The sequence below is a fragment of the Agelaius tricolor genome, unplaced genomic scaffold (assembly GCF_023055355.1).
Source record: "Agelaius tricolor isolate 1412-34295 unplaced genomic scaffold, bAgeTri1.0.p SCAF_15, whole genome shotgun sequence".
Taxonomy (NCBI): domain Eukaryota; kingdom Metazoa; phylum Chordata; class Aves; order Passeriformes; family Icteridae; genus Agelaius; species Agelaius tricolor.
The window spans coordinates 13,823,240-13,840,948 of record NW_027269275.1 but is presented as its reverse complement, the minus strand read 5'-3'; the positions used below and the strand labels follow the sequence as shown (position 1 = coordinate 13,840,948).

Here is a 17,709-nt window from a genome sequence, read left to right as displayed (position 1 = left end):
CATCCCCAATTCTGGGTCTCGTTGCACCACCAGCCAGTAATGAGGAGGGAAAGCACTTGCTTCAAGCACTTGCTCTGACCTCCAAGCTGCTATCAGGGCACACACTGGGCACCTCTGAGAGAGGTTTTTATGACTCCTGTCAGACACTCCTTGCTGCATGTGATCCTTAATTTCTTTGTTCTCTGCTTCCCATACAAACCACACTGCCAGCATGCCAAAGTGTTGGGATGGAATACTTTATTCACGTGAACACTCAGATCCTGGCCCTTCCTGCCTGCTGCAGCTGCTCCCATCTTCTTGACAGTGTGAACAAGGAAGGATTTCTTCACCAGCTTGCTTAACCCCCCCCAGCATCATCAGACCCCACAAACAAGTACAGACAGTTTGGCTTTGTCTGGACAGGAGCAGAGGGCGGAGGGGCAGGGAGTGCTGTGGGGATGGCAGAGCAGGCAGAAGGGCTCCAGCCCACAGCTTGAATATGCACAGCAGCCATGAAACCTTCCTGCAGCTCCACTCTCACCACCAAACATGCCAGTACCTCCCAGCCTTGGCGGCTCCTCCTGCTGCCAGAAGCACCTGGGATTGGTAAAGGATGGGTGCCACCACCTCTTCTCCTTGGAAAGTTGCTGCCAGAATTACACCAGTGTCTTCTATCAGCTGCTGGGCCATTTAACCCTCCAAGTGCCTCCTGTCCACTGACAAATACCCTCCCCAAACTATTACAGTAAAAGGAAAACCCTGTATGTTGAGCCATACAGGCTGAGTCTTGGGTAGAGAACAGTTTCCGTGCTTGGTGGTCATCGGTGGCCGGCAGCCCCCAGCCAGCCCTGGGGCACAGAAGGGAGCAAAATCCCCCATGTGGGGGGCTGGCCACCCCAGCACGTCAGGGCTTCATCCTGCTCAGTCTGATGTCGCGTTCAATTTCGAACTGCCTGTGATCCACGCGCTCCAGGAACGCTTTCCTCTCGATGTACCTGCAGGGAGGCAGAGGCAGAGGCTGTGAGCAGTGCCTGTGGCAGCCTGTGTGGCCCCAGCCTGGGGCAAACCCCACCTGAAGGGATGAGCAGGGAGGGAAAGCACTGTCTGTCTCCCTCCCTCTCTTTCCATGAACTGATTGCTCCACTGAACAGCTATGGACACCAAAAATGCTCTGTGGCCTGCTGGCTGCTACCTGGGGAGACTCCCAGGTGGTCTCATAGGCTAGAGAACTGAACTGGCTGATTCTGGTTCCAGCTCTTCTCCTACAGCTGAGAAATGTCCTCCACAGGCACCTTGAAGGGGATCAGAGCAGGCCTTTGCACCACCTAGCAAAGCAGCTCAAACCCAACCACAATCTTCAGTACAGGCTGACAGGCCCACGATACAAGCCAGGAACAGGCACAGGGAGCATTAGAGATGCAAAAAGCATCACCCAGCAAGCCTGCAGCAGCTCAGGATGCAGGCCAGGGGTTTCCCAGCCACAGACCAGCTTCTAACCACTGAGTATGTAGTGCTGCCCCTCAGCATGGCACCTGAGTGCTGCAAGGAAGAAGGCACGCCTACTCCTGGAAAAGCACCTTGCTCCTCATTAATGGCATGCAGCTGAATTTTAATGTAGTTCACTGCAAACGCTTGCCATAGACAGCCCGGGGCTGTGCTACTAATTAACCTACAGAAGGAGTGAAATTGCAATTCAAAACAGGAGCTGTAACTGAATCATCACAATTGTTTTGCATTTGTTCCAGGGAGGCAAACACTGGACTGCCATGACAAGGTCATTAAACTTGTGTGGGGAACCACTGAATTTGGCTGTTCTGTTGGTCACTGCTTTTCCTGCTCACCAGAGCAGCCCACTGCTTGAAAGCAAGACCAAAGCCTAAGGGAAGATGAGCAGCTCAGGCTCTGCAGGTTTTCCAGGCTGCTGGGTGGTGTGCATGAAAGTGCCCAAGGCCCACATGGGAAGGTTAAAGGCCTCTCCTACCAGTGAGACAGATGAAAATTTGATGATGAGGTCCCTGCAAGGTCAAGCTGAATGGGGCTCTAAGCAATCTGATCTAGATAAAGAATTCCTGCTCACTGCTGGGGGCTGGATTATTTGGCCCTTAAAGGTCTCTTCCAACCCGAACCATTCTGTGATTCTGCAATTCTTTATGCTACAACTATTGAACCTGTACTGAATGTGTTCCCAGCAGGGAGCCTCTGCCCTTGCTGCAAGGGACAGCCCTGACACTCCTGCCCACCCAGTCATCATTGGAAACGAATTAATCCAGATTCATTTCAGTGAGTGATTCCCCCAGGCGGGTGAACAGCCCCATGTGTCCCTGCTGCCACCCACTCCCATCTCAGCTCCAGCCCATCTCGTGCTGACACAACTGGGTCAGCTCATCTCCGCCGGCTGCGAGGGGCAGGGACCAGCACAGTGTAATGCAGGCCAGGAGCTGGCTGGGAGGAGGTATTTTTGTGCCCCCTGCCCCTCACTGTTGGAGGAGGGCTTTGCACTGAGGCCCCCTCCCCACAGTGGCTCAGGAAAGGCAGGCAGGGGAGTGTCGCTTCCCTTCATCCCTGTGAGCAGGGAGGTGAGCGGCTCCTGGGGCTGGGCTCAGAGAGGCCACAGGAAGGAAGCTGAGGGGTCACGCTGTATGTGCTCAGTGTCACTACTGGGCGTGTGGTTTTTCTCCCCCTCCACTGCTGAACACCAGCCACAACCCCAGCTGGGAAGACAAGGACAGGAGTTACTGACGTTCATCTGGGAACACCCCAATGGCCTGGGCAGCAACAGCCCAACCCACTGAATCCAAAGCTCTTTTGGCCCCTCTGGGACACCCATCTATCAACCCCAGCACGGGGTCAGTCTCTTTCTTCTCCTCTTCCCCCCTGGCTGCTGTGCCTCTCTGGTGGGCAGGGCCTGCCTCCTGGGGGATTGATATGGATCATGAACCAGGAATGCAGTCTCACAGCCGCAGCCAGCAGCGCTGCACGGACGAGGATCAACGTCATCCCATGGTGTTGTCCTTGTCTGGCCACAGAAAAGTGCTCTAGGTACCAGAGCAGACCCCCAGGCACGACCTGGGCATACACCAGGGCTGGCTGGCTGGCTGCAGGCACACAGGGGCTGGAGGTGCAGACAGACGTGAGCAGGGAAGCTGCAGGGTCAGCACAAGCCCCTCCATGCTCTGAAGCCTGTGCTGGAGCTGCAGGGCAGCTCTGTGCTCAGCCAGCTCTGTGCAGCCAACACCAAGGCACCACCAGGCACGGTGCAAAGTGCACGAGTGAGGCACAAACACCCCTCCTGTGCTTGTCTAAACAACCTTTGCTACCTGAATCAATAGCTTCCTGTAAATTATCAACCCGCCTGGAAACAGGGCAGCTGTGACCCACAGCACAGCAAAGCAAACCTACTGGGAGCAAGGCTGTCTCTGCTAACAAGGGCAGCTGCAAGCTGCTCTGGGGAGGGTCTTTGGTGCTGCCTGTCCCCTGTCAGTCACCATCAGTCACCCGGTGCAGGAGTGCTGGGGCCGGCTGCTCCCCCATGGGGCTGCCCTACAAAGGTGGCCCAATTAAGAGGCCACTACACATTTCCATTTATAAAGCACATCAGAGAGATGAAAAGCAAAGGGAATAGCTGCCTCTGCCCCTTACTGCAGCCCCTCCTGTCAAATCCAGGACAAGCCCTCAGGACCTGATACAGCCAGGCTGTAAAAGCCCAGATTCTACTCCTAAGGAAATGCAAATCTCTGGATGGGGGCTGGGGGTACAAGGGGTGGAAAATCAGAGGCAAGGGAGGACAGGCAAGGGGAGAGCACATGTCCCCTCTGTCTCAGGAATTCTAGGCCCAGGCTGTGGCTGGCTGATACCTGGCACTGGCAGCAGAAAGATGCCACAACCCCACTGCTCCCCTAGGTTGCTGTGTTCTGGTGTGGCTGCTGGAGAAGGGCCCGGGAGGTACAAGGAGCTCTGGGCTGCAGCAACTTCCACAGGGTTAGCACAATAAAGGAATTCAGCCTGTCTTCTCTCCTGAGCAAAAAGTGAAGCTTCCTGCTTTCCTTGAGACACGCATACACCATCTCTGTAAGTGCACAGGATGTATGGCATCGAGCAAACATCTCCAGGAGTGGGCTGCAGCTTTCCTTGCAGGCAGACATTTACAATCACACAGCAGGACACGTGGGGAGCAGAGGTCTCTAACAGCACCAGGGATTAAAGGCAGCGCCCCGCTCTCGCCTGCCTGGGTTGAAGGGTTAACAACAGCTCATTACAATTTTTATAGAGATGTGTAAATGATTGCCCACTGAAGGGTGAGCACGGCTGACATTATTAAAGGAGAAGAGGCAGCTGCAGAAGGGACAACAGGCTCCTGTGAAATGACCTGGGGCCGGCAGCAGCTGTGTCTGTGTGACCTGCCCCCCAGGCGAGATGGCTGCTCTGGGAGGGCACTGCACCCTTCACACCGAGGTGGTCTGTAAGCAGAAATGCACAGGGCTGTGCCTCCATTGGTGCTCCTCCCTTCTCCCTTCACCTTGAAGGTGGAAGCAATTCCTGGTGAACAGATACTCGGTTGATCCCCTCACACTGCATGCCTGACTAATGTAAACATATTCATAAGGAGTGTGTAAAGTTATCCTGGCATTATGTTCCTCATTTGTTTAATGACAAAAACCGCTTGCCAAGAGCTCAGCAGATTTTCTAGCCTGGGATGTGACAGGCAGCAAAACCCAAAGCTGTCCAAGATTAAAGATGCTCTTAAAATTGCTGCTCTGCTTTGCTCATCTTTTCCATGTGCTGATCCCTTCTTTAGCCTTCAAGGACCATCACGTGATGAAGGTTTGCCAGGCATGAAGAGCAAGCTGTCCTGCTTGGATGGGGTGGGAAAGGAAACAGCACTGGCCAAGAACAGTTGACATACTGGGTTTGGGCACACAAGAGATGACACAAACACTGCTCTGCCACACCTGTATGTGGTGTAAATCATGCACCTCCTTGGACTTCAGGGATCTCAGAGGAACAGCTGCTCCTCTGCAGCACTCAACTGAATTGCTCTACTTTTTCAAGGGCATGCATTTATTTAATGACCAGAAACAGATCAGGAGAGATTTGATGGAGAAGGCGTGTTTGTGGAAGGGTGCAAGACCAAACTGAAAATATCTATTGATAGTTTGACAGTTATAAAAAATGTGTTTAAAACAGAAAATCCAATCTGTTGGAATGCAGAAGCTTTGAGTTCTTCCAGTAAAAGAACAGCTTATAATAAAATGTACATTTTACGAGCTGTCCACTAAGCTGGTTATGTTTTCCCAGAGCTTAGCAAAGCACTTGTAGTGGAAATGCTGCTTCTGATCTCATTATCACTCCCTGCAGTGCATGTTATTAACTTTCTGCTTTATTTACAGCATCACCATTTACTTTTATGATACTTCCATTAACTTCATTGGAGTGAACATTGGTTGATGCACACAACCAATGTCCAGCACTGCCATAATCTCTGACGCACCTTGCCAGCTGCTCTGGGTTTACACAAATCTTTATGCTGGAGGAAGGAGGACAGATGCAGCTGAAACGTGTGATTTGAAGGACAGAACAAAACCCTCCCAAACTGAAAAAAGAAAACAGGACAAAGGCAATTGTGTTTCCTCATGGAGGGGCTGCATTGGACCAGCTCATGCTCTGTGCCACAAACAGGAGAGATGACAAAGCCAGACACTGGCTGGACTTAGAGAACTCACAAGGTTGTTAGCAGAGAGTGATAGGTGTTTGCAGACTTACCTGTCTCCCCTGTGATGCTTACAGCAGCTACTGGCTTTATGTATCCCTAGAATAAATCCTTAAGAAATCCCACGGGTTTTTGAACTCTGTAGCCAGCAATGGGCTTCCCACATGTAAAGGAAGTGATGGGAAATTCTGGACTACCATTAGGTAATGACCCTCTTACCCATCTTTCCCTCGGTTATGGATTGCCAGCTCCTCCACAATCCCCTCCTCCTCCTTGAAGTTCTCCCAGTCCAGTTTAGATTTCTCCAGTGTGCTCATCTTCTGCTTTTTGGCACCGATCTTCCCCAGGAGGCTACTCATACCGCTTGGCCTCTTCACCCTGATGGAGATTAAGGAGCAAATGTTGGTTAAATGCAGGGAGATGGCAATTAAAAACAGAGCTGAGAGTGGTGGCCTCGATGGTGGTGAGCCACTGCCACCAAACAGATGGCCACCAACTCCAGGCAGCCTGCAGGCGGCAAGGTCACGCTTCCTGCAGATCCTGCTCTGCCGTTCCCCTGGAAGCAGCAGAGTTCATTACACACATATCTCAAGTGCTTGGTTTTTGTGAAAGGGCTTTTTCATTTATCTTCTTAAGAGAACAGAGAGCTTTCAGGCCAAAAGAGATCATTAAATCATCTAGTTTGACCCCTTGTATACACCAGGCCAAGCCATTCCACTGATCACCTCTGTGCTAAGTCTGCTTCTTTGTCTTCAGTTAAAGTGTTGTTTTCTGGAAGGCATCCAGCCTCAGTGCGTCACTAGTGCTGACAACACATCCAGGAATTAACCATTTACTTGGTGCTAATGCTTGATTTTCTCTAGTTTTATGTTCTGGTTCCTGCTTCTTATTCTAAATCCAAGAACACTGGTCTCTAGGCAAGTCTCATTAGTGACGTACTTGTACACCACTAATGAACTTACATCTGAATTATTTTTATGCAAACAGATAGAGTTCCTTATGCCTCTCATTGAAATGCATTTTGCCCCAGCCCATACGTCACTTAAAATGTTTTGTCCCCCTGCTTACATTTCAGTGCTCTTTGAAGATGGGAGCACAGAACTGCCTGTAACCCCCACCCTTCTCCTGATTTGTTTCTGTCCAAGCATCACTTAAATAATCCTGTTAGCTGCACACTGAGTCCCAGTGCACGTGCACTGTGATCCCATACCATCTCCTGGGTCCCTGTTTGGCAGGAAGACCACTTTGCTCTTTCATCCCTTGCTCTTAGAGGAGTGAAATCCCATCCATGTGGTGGGGCCCCCCAATCTCCCCTTTATGCTGGGAAATGCACACACAGGGGCTCAGGTCAGCTGAGCTGCCCTCTAAGGAAGACAATTCTCAGGGATAGGAACCCGTAAAACAAACTTGTATTAACTCTTCTCAACCCCCCCAGGAATGGGGGGCAAACAGCATCCCATTGAACTCGTGTTTACACACATTCCAGAGATAACTTCAGGTCTGCAGGGCCTTTGCCTCTGCAAGAAGCCAGAGAGGAAATTACTCTCGTTCCTGAGAGATGAAGGAATTTGGGAAGGGGGGCCCAAGGAAGGCAGCCAGGTGAGCATGGCAAATTGCTCTCCATCAGTGCTCTCTGAGCACGCTCCTGCCCAGGGGTAGCCGTTCTTGGGAACGTATCCAAAGTTGTCCTTATCGGATCATTAGCATGGTTTATGCTTCCGTAATTTGCAAGCCTCTAAAGGAAAATAATTCTGCAGTTTATATGGAATTAAATCAAAGAAAATGACAACTCTCTAAGCCTCAGCCAGAAGACTCTCAATGAAAGAATGGCTGGCTAGAGTCACTTGGGGTTGCAGCTTCCTGACATAGATATATTTGGGATTAAGGATATCTTGGCAGGCTCCATAGCAACTGGACAAGGCTGCCTGCCCCTCCTCAATACCAGCCAGAGGAGCAGGAATGTCCTAGGATTGGCCCTCTTATTTCCTTCAGTCCCTGCCCATGGCTGGAGCCCAGCCCAACAGCCAGCAGTTGTTCACTCTGTGGGGACACAGAACAAGCTGGATCTCTTTGATTCGCCTTTATCCCAGAACATCTCATCAAGATGTCTACAGCCCTTCACACCATGATCACACAACAAAACCTTGATCCTTGCTCAGCCTCCAATTATCCCTTACTTTTCAAGTCATGATGGCTCCAGGTATCCTTATCTGCAGGTAGCAGGGAAGTGCTGTAAGGGGGCAAAATGGATAAAGATGTTCTCAGCAGAAGAAAAAATGGGAGAGACTTGGTTCCCACATGTGGGAACTACACAAGCCTTGCTCAACGACCAAACCCAGTATCAGATGAGTGTTCAAGATGTGAGGGAATCAGAGGAAAGGAGATACAAGAAAGAATAAGGATGAACCAAATAAAATACTGGGCAAGCCTCCCCCATGGCATTCCCTGCTGCACAGCTGCCTGGAAAGCAGAGCCCAGTGGCTGTGCACAGCAGTTCCTTAAGCTGCACTGGGAGGCCTTAAAGATGCCTTGAAACAGATCTAGGGAAGTGCTATGGCTGATCCAGCTGGCAAAGCTCCTCTGCCCCAAGCCTGGCAGGCAGAGGGTGTTTAAATTAACACAAGGTATTCGATAACACATTTCTCTGAATACACTTAACTTTCCAGACACACTCGGGCTTAAGATTTTCCTACCTTTGAAGTGGGAAAAGCAGGGATGTAGAAATGGAGGGTGTTGTCCGTTGTCCCTAGATTTCTCCTGAATGTTTTTTTGGGGCAAAAAACCCCAATGACTCAAGAGCCATCTCACCTATCCAAGGACACCCACAGCTCATCTGCATCCACTGACCTTTCCACGGGTGGAACTCCACAGTCCCTGTCACTTGAAATACAGACAGGTCTGACTGCAAAGGACTCAGCACACACCTGGAAAAACCCAACTGAAAGTTCTGGGATCTTTCCTGGGTGTTAGAGAAAGCTCTGCCCTGCAGAGTGACGAGCAGGCTCAGAGGCAGGCTCAGAGGCAGGCTCACACATGCCAGGGCTGATCCTTTTTGGCTGAACCTCGGTCAGCTGCTGGCAGGGAAGGGCTGAGTTGGGACAGGGGCCAGTGAGCCAAGCTGGGCTGCTGAACATGTCTCTGCATGAAACACAGACTGGGACCTGCTGACAGGCCACTGCTGTCCCCAAACCACAGTGGAGGAGAGATGGAGGGAAGGGAACCAAAGGCAAGATGGTTCATGGCCAGAGATGGAAGAAGAGGGGGTGCTGGCTTCAGGGAACAGGAGCTGCAAATCAGATGAGAACTGCTTACGATGTATCTTCTCTTCCATGGCAATTTCTGGCACAAATTAATGACATCTGGATGCAGACATCCATAATGGGGCTCAAGGCCTCTGTACGTCCTCTTGGCCATGGATCTCAGGAATGTTGCTTAAAACATATAATTCACCCCTTATTTGAAGCTACAGAGTCTGGGCTATGATATGGACCTCCATCAAGAGCATCCAGATAATCACAAGAATACTCACAAGTCAACAGTTCCTTCAAGGCAATGGAACATGACAAAAAAGGGCAGGCTATGTTGCACCCTTGTGTTGATGACTACTCCAGAAATATTATCAATATCCAGTGTCAGTCCCATGCTGGACAGCCTGGTTCTGCTCCTGTCCAGACAATTCTGTGCTGCTGCAGCAGGACCAAGCCTGGGCCAGGCAATGGGGCCAGGCACAGGCTGAAGGACATGTTTGAGTCTGCTGCTGAGTCTTCATTCCATGCTGAGCCTTTTATCACCCTGAATAAATCCAGCAAATCTGGGGGTGGGAATTCCTACGCTTGTGCCAAAATGAAGTAAATGAGAAACATTAAAGTCCAATTAAAAACTTGCTTGGCCTTAAATGCCTCATCTGTTTAAAAAGCAAGTAAAGGGGCCTGATTAATTGCATTCAGTGCCAACAAGAGGAATTATTACCCTTTTTGTACTCATTAAGGGTATCTGCTGTGGCATCTTTAATCACTAAGGCATTTAAAAGAGAGAAAGTAATTTGCTAAGACATAATGGATCCCAGGGATGAGGATCAGGACAATTGCCTATTTAGGACACAAAGACATGCTCTGAATTTTCACAATTAAAAAGCACAGCCAAAGTCTGCCCCTGAACCAGCAAAAAAAAAAAAAAAAAAGAAAAAAAAAAAAAAGGCTGGGGAGCTCTGCCTTGGTGGGGGGATTCCCCTGCACCATCTAATGTCATCAGGACAGGGACTGTGCCTGTGCCTCATCTGGCATGGTCGTACACAGGGACAAGCAGCAAGCCATGGGCTCCCCTGCTGTCCCACTATAGGTGAACATGCTCTGTATCCCTGTCCTTAACAGTAATGCTTCCCCTCATCTTGGTGCAAGCCTGCAGCTGAAAAGGCTTGGAAAATTGCTGCTATAGCAGTGATAAAGTGTCACTGCCACATGTAATCCCTGATGTCTTGTAACATGCTCAGCAGTGTCTGGGAAATGTATGCCTGTTTAATGGAGGTGGACTTCATCACAAGCTTTAGAAAATAATCTTCCAGCAATTGGGAATCTGGCTACAAAGGTCTCATAGTGCATCCCACCAGCCAAAGCAGGATGAGTTCCTCTCCCACCAGAGATGGGGTGCTCTGAAGGTCTCCTGACACCAATCTGACACACACTGAGGTTTGAGTACTTCATCAGCCTTTCACTTATGTAACTCTTCCCCAGTGACTAAATTTCCTTGCTCAGCCTATGACTCGGTATCTTCTTCCTGGTAGCTACTAAGAACAGATCACTCCCTCACTTCTTGCAGCAGCCTTTTATGTCTTTGAAAGCTTTTCATATTACCCCTCCCTCCAGCTTGCTCCTTCCTAGACTAAACAATCCCAGGTCCTTTCAAGCTTTTCTCATTCCTCATGGCTTCCAGCCCTCTGACCACTTTCACCACTCTCCATGGAGTCAGCTATTGGCCCTATATTCCTCAAAATGCAGCATCCAAAACAGGAATAGCATGAGTGATGGGTTCACCAGCACTGGGAGCAGGGGAATGCTTCAGATGCCTTGGGAAGCACGAAGCTCCTTACACAGCCCCTGTGACGTGTGCCTTCTTCACAACCATGTGACAGCAGTGACTCATGTTGAACCTGTGATTCACTGAGATATCTGTCTGCTCCACTGCTGCCAAGCCACTTTCTTCCTCCATCCATGCAGAATGTTCCTGCTATCCAGAGGCAGAGCTCTGTGCTGCTCCTCCTGTTTGCCCTCACATCTCCCTTGACACAGTGATCTTGGATGTCTGAGCACTGAGCAGCATGTCAGATCCCACCATCAGGACAGGGTGCTGGCAAGCAGACGTCACCAAGTGCAGAAAGATGGCATCTCAGGCCCCAAAGCCCTTAAAACACCATCCTGACCACCCAGCCCTGGCTCTCCTGCTGTCCCTCTCCTTCCTCCCCTCCCTTCCTCACTGGAACTTCTGATATTTCCTTGCAGCACAGCAATGGCAGATCTGTTCCTGTCACCCCAAGTGCTTGGATGGCAGAGATTCAGGTGAGAAACTTGCCCACTCAGCAAATAAAAGATTTGGGACATTGTAGTATCTCTTCCTTCCACAATCTGCTGTAAAGTTGAATAGTTTCCTTAAGTGCAGGAAATGGTTCTCATGCAAACTAACCACAGCTGGGCAACTGATGCAGCCAGTAAATACTTTCATTTTAATAAAGTGGAAGATTCCTGCCCAGAGCACCATGCCCTGCTGTCCTTCCTTCTGCGTGCAAGGGTAGGAGAGACACTGCACGAGAGGGATGGATGCAGAGACCTGGCTGGGGCCCATGTGCCAGCTCTGCTCTTCACTCCCAGACCATCTTCCTCAACAGAGGAGTCAAAAGGCTGGCAGGGAACAGGAGGGGCATGTCAGGAAGGCAAGAGCAGTGCCATCTGCTCCTTAAGGTCAGGATGGTCTGGCTGGATGGGGCAGACAGCAGCAGAACAACAGTGCCTGGTATTCTGCCAGCTTGCAGAAACCATCCCCAGAATGACATAACAGGTCTTGTTCTTCACCTAAAAGTGACCAGCTCTTCTCACCCCTAACCCCACATAACCAGCCAAGGACAGGAAGTCTTCCAGGAAAAACCCAACTGCATTTCTACTTTCTCTCCCTGCCCCTACTTGGCATTGTTTCCCAAACAGGCTCTTGGGTGGATGCAGAGAGCAACCTGGCTTGTTCTCAGCTCTGCCTGTCACAACAGGTACTTAAAAAAGCAAACAAGAAAGCCTCTTTAACACCAAACAAACAAACATTGAAATCCCAGGTGGAAAAAAACAGAAAGCAAGGAAGAGATGAAGATAAAAGCAGGGTGGATGGTGCTGGAGGGTTGGCAATGATCCTGGTTGGAGGGCACTGCCCAAGGCACGCTGGCAGGGAGAGGACTGATGGATTCCCGCCACCCAGCCAGGGTGGCACAGCCCAAGGAACTCACTGCCAACCCAGTGGTGCCTGTCCATATGCTCCACTTGCTGAGCTGGTAGCAGGTACCCAGCATTTACACCCTCATCACCCACAAACTGAGCCAAAGAACCTGCCTGAAGTGCTCTGGAGTAGTGGGGATTTCTGACACAGGGCTGCATCTCTGTGTGAGGCCCATCAAACTTCTGCACTCTGAGGAGCAACACAGACCAAGCCACTGTGAAAAGCAGCCATGGCTGGGACAAAATGCACTGAGTGCTGCTACAGGGTACAGCAGAGCAGGCAATTGTGTCCAAAGGCAGCAAGAGATGCAAGTGCAGTGGGAAAATGGGAATTATCCTGCCTGTGATCCTGTCAGCAGACCAAAACTTCTGCTGCACGGAGGGCTTTGGTGACAGGAGTCAGCTCCTGGGGAAAATGCTCTGACCTGCAAAAGGTGCATGGTCTGTCTGTAGCAGACCAAGTACTTATAAGGAACAAGGAAATGGGAGTTTTAACTCGAGTTGATAGTGTGAGTTAACTTTTCTCAGGCTTTTGTTCAGGCTTGCCAACCCAGGCTAACCCCAAGTTGCTTTGTCATCACTGCTTTTGCAATCTCGAGAGCTACGCTGAGCCCCAGGTCCTTTCTGATTTCTGATGTCATCCCATACTCCCTGCAACCTCACACAGCCTCGTGGTGGAGACCCCTGCATGAACAGTGATGTTCACAGCTTCTTCCTACTCATAGGAAGTCTTTGACACTGACTCCATTGAGCCAAGGAGGTAATCCCTGAGGAGGAGCACAACTAAAGCACACTAGTGTTCAAATAGCAATGTGACAGACAGACAGACAGACAGAAGAGGAGGTCTAACATCTCCTTCCCACAGCCAGGTTCTATGTTGAAAAAAGTGGTTCTATGTTGAAAAGTGGGGATAAAAGGCACCATGAGGCAAGGACAGTCAGAGCACTCCATCCCAGCAGCCCAGCAGTCGAAGCCTGGATGAGATGATGCATTTTCCATCAGTGGGGAGAGGCCAGGGCAGATGTGACAATAAAAGCCCACGTGATGCTGCCCTGGTGAGGGCTGCTGCAGGCAGTAGCAGAGCTTGCCATGGGCACAGTTGATTCTGGATGTGTTTGTGTCTAAATATAGTCAGTGGGGGAACAAAGATTTGTCACAGGGGAAAAAACCATGTCACTCCCAATTCCCAGCAACAGCAGCAAGCACTGCCTGACAAAGGGCAATGCTCCAGTATTCCAGGTTTATTGCTGGATTTGTTATTAATCCAGCACAGTGAGTTTAGGAGTGACTTTAGAAGTTGTGCAATGCTACCCTGGCAGAGTGCACCTCACCTTGAGGAGGGAAATAAGTGTCATGGAACCAGCTTTTGAACAGCAAAACTGAGAGAGCAGCAGAGCACCATGACATGGGCTGCCAGCAGATACCAGTCAGTGACTTCCTTTTTAGTGCACTCTCCAAGACCCTATCTTCATGTCATGGACTGTACTGGATAGGCCTTTCCGAAGTGCAAAGCTGGAAAAAGAGATCTAAGAGCTCCCTTGCTCCAAAACAGGACAGCATCTTATTCTCCAGTCCACTTCCCAAACTGGGGGGATAACCCAGGTGTAAATATACATAATACTGAACACATGAATACAGTTATCCCAGGAATAAAACCAGTGTTGGGTCTCCATATACAGTAAGAGTCAAAGTTGCTGAGCAGGGGAGAGATGGGGTGTTCTAGCTCAGGAATGTCAGAGAGCAGCAGCAACATTACAGCTTTGCCAGAGCTGGCCTTTCCTCAGGCAGGTCCCATTCTGTGGCATCTAGGTCTGCATCCACTTCTCTGGAGGGCCTGGAGTCCCATTTTACAGGCTCTGGAGGATGTGCTCATCAAAAAGCACATCAGTTCTTGGGGAGCTGACTGGCTCAGGCAGAGCCCCTGACCCACAGGTTCCCTTATCAGCAGGAAGGGCTCATTAGGGATTGGACCAGGGTTTCCTGCTCAGGACCGAACCCTTTGTGAAAGGACTGCTGCCATGGAGAACCCACTTCCTAACAGCCAGAGGAAGCAAAATATTTCCCTTGGGTCTTTAAGACAAAGTTGCTCTGGGGTGGATATCAACAAAGTAAAGTTGCACTTGTGGAGCTGGGCAGCACTCAGCCATGCACAGGCTGTTACTGCAGGATAAAGGTACCCCCAGCAGCATCCTTGCCTGCCCCAGAGCCAGGGACAATTCAGAGCAGCATAAGGCCCTCTCTGTGCCAGTGGAACTGCAGCTGCCCTCTGGGCTGTACTGGCAGAACTATTTTAGCAAAAACAAAATCTCGCACCCTCCTAATCAGTATGACATTGTGTGGAGCCCAGGGCTCGCTCTGGCTCTCCTCCAGCCTGGAGCACAGACAGAGGCTGTTTCAGCAGCAGGCCAGCCAATTATATTACAATATCTGTGCATGGACTTCAACAGGAGCTTAATTGAAAGAGCTGCAGCATTGAAATGCCTTCTGATACTATGAAGACGTTAAGGACTCCAGGATTACCCAGCACTAACCAGCCCTGTGTGATGCTCACTGACGGGTAAGGACCTGTAACTGGGGCTTGGTCTGCAGCCAAAGCTACACCCCTGTTACACACAGCACTGCAGCTGCAGCCAAATGCTGATGGAGCTGCCCTTCCCAGCTGGAAGCTGCAGTCACTCCTCATGAGAGCTCTCCTCCACCCAGGGCATCCACACAATACAAACCAGACCTGCTCCTGCCACTGAAGGACTGCATACATGCACCAGAACTCCCAAACTGTTCCCACATGGACTACACTGAATTTGCAAAGCACTGCTTGTAGTAATTAATTTTACTGAAAAAATCTCACGCATGTTCTTCATGTATATTTTACAATCTTCTTAAATTCACCAAATGTTTAGGGATAATAAATGTGTCAGTTTCAGATGGAATTTGCTACACCAGCACAGAATCACTGCACCTACCCCATTCTGAGGTGGGGGGCTACATTGAATTTTGTATCTAAGTGCTGCCACTGAGAGTGGCAAGAAATGCCTCTTATAAAGCTCCAACAGTCCACACTGTGTGGGAAATTGCAGGGGTGGGGGAGGAAGGTGTCCTGCTTCTGCCATTCTCACTTCTGACCCAATGGACAGAAATCAGCAGAAATGCACACATATTCAAGTTGCCAGTGAGCTTACACTCCTGTGTGGTTGTGAGGCACCTCACACCCCAACAGCAGATAAGAGCAAAAAACAGAAGTCAGAGGGGAGGATGTGTTTGGTACTCAGGCCCAAGAGGTTGATGACTTGGAAGCTGTCAGAAGGTGCTGTGGGCAGTGTCTGTGGCACACAGCACACTTGCTGGGCTCCAACCTGGGTCACACACTGAAGTATTTTAGAGTAACACCCTGCATTACGCCCATATTTAGCCATGCAAATAAGAGTGACTTGACTTTCAAACACTTGTAGTTCTGACTGACTTCACTGGGTTCAGTTTAGACGTTTCAAATACAAGAGTAACGACCTCAACTCTGGGCTGGGATCAAGCACAGGCCATTTTTATCTTAAAAGGCATTTGTATGAGAATATTCAGAGCTGCTAGAACCAACAGCACTGAAGTTATTTCACCACGCAACCTTAAAAATGTTGACAGCTTTGTCTGCAAAACGACATGGATTAACTGGTGACCAATCCTTAAAAAAGAATAGTTAGAAAAAATCTGCTGGCAAACAGAGGAGTTCTTCCTCTCTTCAGAGGCTCACTCCTTCCTTCTTTGTCTAACAGCAGATCTTTTGTTCAAGACTTCAGCTGCAAGCAGCCCCGAGGTACACAGGGAATGTCTTGGTTATGACAAGCCCAGCACACTGGTGTGCAGACTTGGTTTTAATCAGCAGAGAAACCCCTCCAAATCAGGCCTAAGAAGTCCTGCTAATGGAATTGTTCCAGTGCTAAAGGGATTTCAAAGTGAATGAGTGTGGATGGCAGAGCAGCTGGTGTGACTCCCAGGTTGCTCTTTACAGTGCAGTGTGCCATGCAAGGAGGATCCAACACCCCAACCACCCTTGAGAAAACAACCCCCAGTGTCCCCCCAGCACTTCAGAGTCCTGTGTCTGTCCCTGTGGCTCCTAGACAGCCTTAGTGTTTAGTCCTGGTTAGCTTCCCACTGTATCAGATCAATGCCAGGCTTTGATCAAAGTGAGGTGAGAATGGCAGGACAGAGGCAGGGAGGGACCCCCTCCTAGCCCAGCAATAATCTGACAGCTTTAAGAATAGATCTGATTCAAACAAATACACTGCCTTCCACTGGCAAATATTCACAAAGCTCAGCAGCCTAGGAGAGGGGAAAGTTCCCAGGAAATTAAGTGAGGGTGGAGAATCAGGGCTGCATAGCACAAATGCATCACACAACAAGCAAGGAGACAGAGCCCAGTGGAGTGGCTGCTTTGCAGTGCTGTGCAAGTTAACCAAGAGCATAAATATAATCTGTTATCTTATCCACTGCAAAGCCTGGCCTGGCAGCATGTGGGACTTTGGGGGACCATAAATGTTTGGGCACTACTACAAGCAGTCATAAAACATAAATGACGGTTTCACCACATTTAATTGCTTTTGGGAAGGGTAATATCACTGGGGCATCCATCACAATTACCTTCTCCTGTTCCAGGCCTGATTAAGAGCTGGCCCAATGATCCAGATCGAAGAGGGTATTCTGGGGGTAAGGAAAGAAGAGAAATACCCTAAAAGCTTTAAAGATGTTTGCTATATAAAACATGATTTCCAGCCAGGAGGGAACAGACAATAGAAGGTCAGCTGATGAAAGGATGTGCTCTTCTTCTCAACAAGAACTTTCTCTGTTGATTCAACAGCTTTCTGAGGCTGCAGAAAAGCTTAGCAATGAACCAGAGGATAGTGCAGAAAGCCCAAAATGTACGTAAGAGGAAAAACTAAGATTATGCTCTGTTTTTCTTCCAGGGCTTGACTGAAGTGTTTTAAATGTCTGAGGCTGGCAAGGCCACCTCCCAGTGCCTTTTGGCTTTGGCAGCACTCACTGAGAAGAACTGCCCTTCCTCTTCCCAGGGACCCACCTCACTGGGAATAGATTTCGAGTCTCTAGAGGAAGAAAATGGAAACAGCTGACTTCTCCCAGCCACAGGATCAGTTGTCACCTTCCAGCTGGAGGCAGGCAGAGGAGTAAGCACAAGGCTTTCCTCCCACCCACACAAAGCTGCAGGCTCCCAAACTGATTTTGCAGCTAACATCCAACTACCAAAACCTGCTCAGAAAGCCAAAGCTCTTCTTGAACATGAGGACTGCAACCTGGCAAGGCTCACACTACCTCCAGCAGCCTCGTGCAGAGGGGCTGGCAGGGCCAGGGCTTTCATGACACATCATCTCTGGAATTCACTGCTGAGTGTCCCACAGCCTCTGCTTGGTACAAAGCCAGAGCTGCTTCTCAAATCCTTTGTGACCTACCAGCTGTTGAGGGCAAACCAGCAAGGTACACATTCACCCAGAGAGGAGACAAGACCAGTGGACTATTGGTGAATAAACACACTAATGCTTCAAAAATCTC

At 49.8% G+C, this 17,709-nt stretch overlaps 1 protein-coding gene across 1 annotated transcript in view; it reads right to left on the bottom strand.

Moving 5' to 3' along the window:
- Window positions 1-220: 220 nt before the first annotated feature.
- CFDP1 (craniofacial development protein 1) overlaps window positions 221-17,709 on the bottom strand; it is a 60,083-nt gene continuing 42,594 nt past the window's right edge. Inside the window, exons 6-7 of the mRNA XM_071440503.1 lie at window positions 5,906-6,064; window positions 221-974 (exon numbers count right to left, since the gene is read on the bottom strand). Coding sequence (XP_071296604.1) covers window positions 884-974; window positions 5,906-6,064 — 250 coding nt within the window. The 3' untranslated portion in view covers window positions 221-883. The remainder of the gene's footprint in view (window positions 975-5,905; window positions 6,065-17,709) is intronic.